General features: G+C 38.0%; 1 protein-coding gene across 1 annotated transcript; it reads right to left on the reverse strand.

Annotated features, from left to right (window-relative positions):
* Positions 1 to 257: 257 nt before the first annotated feature.
* Positions 258 to 968, reverse strand: LOC108367777 (uncharacterized). Its single transcript, XM_017622472.1, has one exon. The coding sequence runs from the start codon at positions 966 to 968 to the stop codon at positions 258 to 260; it is 711 nt and encodes a 236-aa protein (XP_017477961.1).
* Between the last annotated feature and the right edge of the window lie 1,555 nt (positions 969 to 2,523).

Consider the following 2,523-nt stretch of genomic DNA (forward strand, 5'->3'; position numbering starts at 1 on the left):
ATATTCTCGACGTAGGTTGAGGTTAAGTTTGATTAAAGTTTCACCATACACTGAAATTGGGGAGCCGTTTGCGGCAACAATTTAAGTTCCGTTGGTTTTGCTCGGCCTGAATTAACTGATCGCGGAATAACGGACACGTCCGCGCCGGTGTCTATTAAAATATTTATTTTAGCGCACGTATCATAAATCCGCAAGCGGAACGTTTTTGCAATCTCAGAGTGTTTGCCGTTATCTGAGATTGTATCGGCCGAGCAGGCCTATGGGCTTTTGTTGCATTTCGAACTGTTTTTGTAGCTACACGGTTCGCGGCATTTCGTTGCATTGTCACCAAACTTCTTATGATACCAGCTGGTTTCACCGTTTGATGTACCTCTGACATGTACTGTACAGGACTTTAAGCGAGATCGAGAGCGAGCTTTGACCTTCAAAAGTTTTTGCATATTTCGCGTAAGTTCCGTTACTTCTTGTCTAAAATTAGCGACTTCTCCGTTGGACGAAATTGAGTGAACCAAATTGTTATGCAGGTCAATAGATTCAATGATTAAATCTGCAATTTTTAATTTTTCTGCCACTGCAACGTTTGCAGCGATTGCAGCTGCTTGTACATAGGGCGGTAGTCTCCTCAACCAAAGGTCGTGGATGATGCTATCACTGAGCGTATTGCCGGCGACGCGTTTCATTTCCTTGTAAATATCACTTGGCCTCCGATCGCCAAGAGCCATATCTTTCACGACACGCTGTAAGCGTCGTTGCTGGCTGTCTGTGAAATTATCAATTAGTTTTTCCCGAATGTATGCGTACTTTCCATTTGGAGGTGCTGTTTCGATTATTGGCTTCAGCTCCATCAGCTTCTTTGGAGGGACGCTGGCGAGGACGATGTTAAATTTTCTTACATCGCTGGATATAAGAGACGCCTCGAACCAAAACTCTAAGGAGTAAAAGTACGCTTCGATATTTTCTTCCGACATTGGTGGCAGTGGAATACGTGGTACCGGGTTTTATAATGCAGTGGTTTCACGTGTTACTGCCGGAGGCGTCCTCGGTGACGAGAAGACCTGCGTTAAGCATATCTTCTTACTTTGTGTCCCGTAAGAGACTTCCCGGTTTAATAGAAATTTTAATAGTTATGAAAAAAAATACCGCAGCGCGCAAATGGAAATCGTGCGGGGTCACCAATGTGGTTACGATGTGATAACCACGAGTTCTATTATCACACTGTTTACTAATTCTCCATTAATACAAAGCAAGTTCAAGAAAATATTACAACTACATAAGAACAGAATAGAATGGAATAGAGAATAGGAAACTGAAATGAGTGTACAGAGCTGCATTTATGCGTACTAATGTAATTACTTTAAGTAAAGAAATAATTTCTAGTGGACGTGCTTCACATATATATGTATACAAGAATTGCTCGTTTAATGTAATAATAAGATATTCCGTAAATATGAGGCCAGACGAGCCCTCGGTGACGAGAAGACTATCGTAATAGAAATTTTAATAGTAATGAAAAAAAATATTCCGCAGCGCGCAAATGGAAACCGTGCGGGGTCACCTACGTGGTTACGATGTGATAACCACGAGTTCTATTATCACACTGTTTATTAATTCTCCATTAATACAAAGCAAGTTCAAGAAAATATTACAGCTACATAAGAATAGAATAGAATGGAATAGAGAATATGAAACTGAAATGAGTGTACAGAGCTGCATTTATGCGTACTAATGTAATTACTTTAAGTAAAGAAATAATTTCTAGTGGAAGTGCTCCACATATATATGTATACAAGAATTGCTCGTTTAATGTAATAATAAGATATTCCGTAAATATGAGGCTAGATAAAAAGTAAATGGTTTGATTTCCTGTGTTGCAACTTCAACGATATCAATGCTTCCTTAAACCACTACATATCTGTCTGTTGACTTCTGTGAAGTGTCGTTTAAGTTTGATAGTCTCTTAAAGCAGACGACAGCCGAGTGAAATTTGGCAAACATTTTGGCAAATACGAAAAAACATCACCTGAACCAAGATAAGCTTGATAAATACCTTAGCACTCTACTCTGTTTAAATAGTTTTTTTAATATCATTGAAGTCACACAACGTTTTGGATGTTTAATTGTGGTGAGTACACCCAAAACAATTGAAAGTTGTTCTGAGATTGAAAGTGCGGTAGATTGTTATCCCACTAGGGATATTAATTTTTCAGCTTTTTCCGATCCCGGGATTTTCGGGATGTCGTTATCACAATTCCGGGATCCCGGGACTAGTCTCGGGATTTAGATATTCATTACTTTTCAACAACTTAAATTAAAAAAAATGCTTCTATATTGTATGAGAAGCTCTCCTACCATAAAATAAATAATAAATAAATGAGTTTGAAACCTACTTTTCAATTTAAAGTGGCGTTTTTATTGTTCTCTCTCTGACATCAGGACCTATTTTAATTTCAAAGATATGATTAGTAATTCCAAAAATTATTTAAATAATTCAATGCAATGTATTTATAATACAAAAGTGGGTAC

Source organism: Rhagoletis zephyria, unplaced genomic scaffold (genome assembly GCF_001687245.7).
Source record: "Rhagoletis zephyria isolate East Lansing unplaced genomic scaffold, Rhagoletis_zephyria_1.1 Rzeph_scaffold_02811, whole genome shotgun sequence".
Classification (NCBI taxonomy): Eukaryota; Metazoa; Arthropoda; class Insecta; order Diptera; family Tephritidae; genus Rhagoletis; species Rhagoletis zephyria.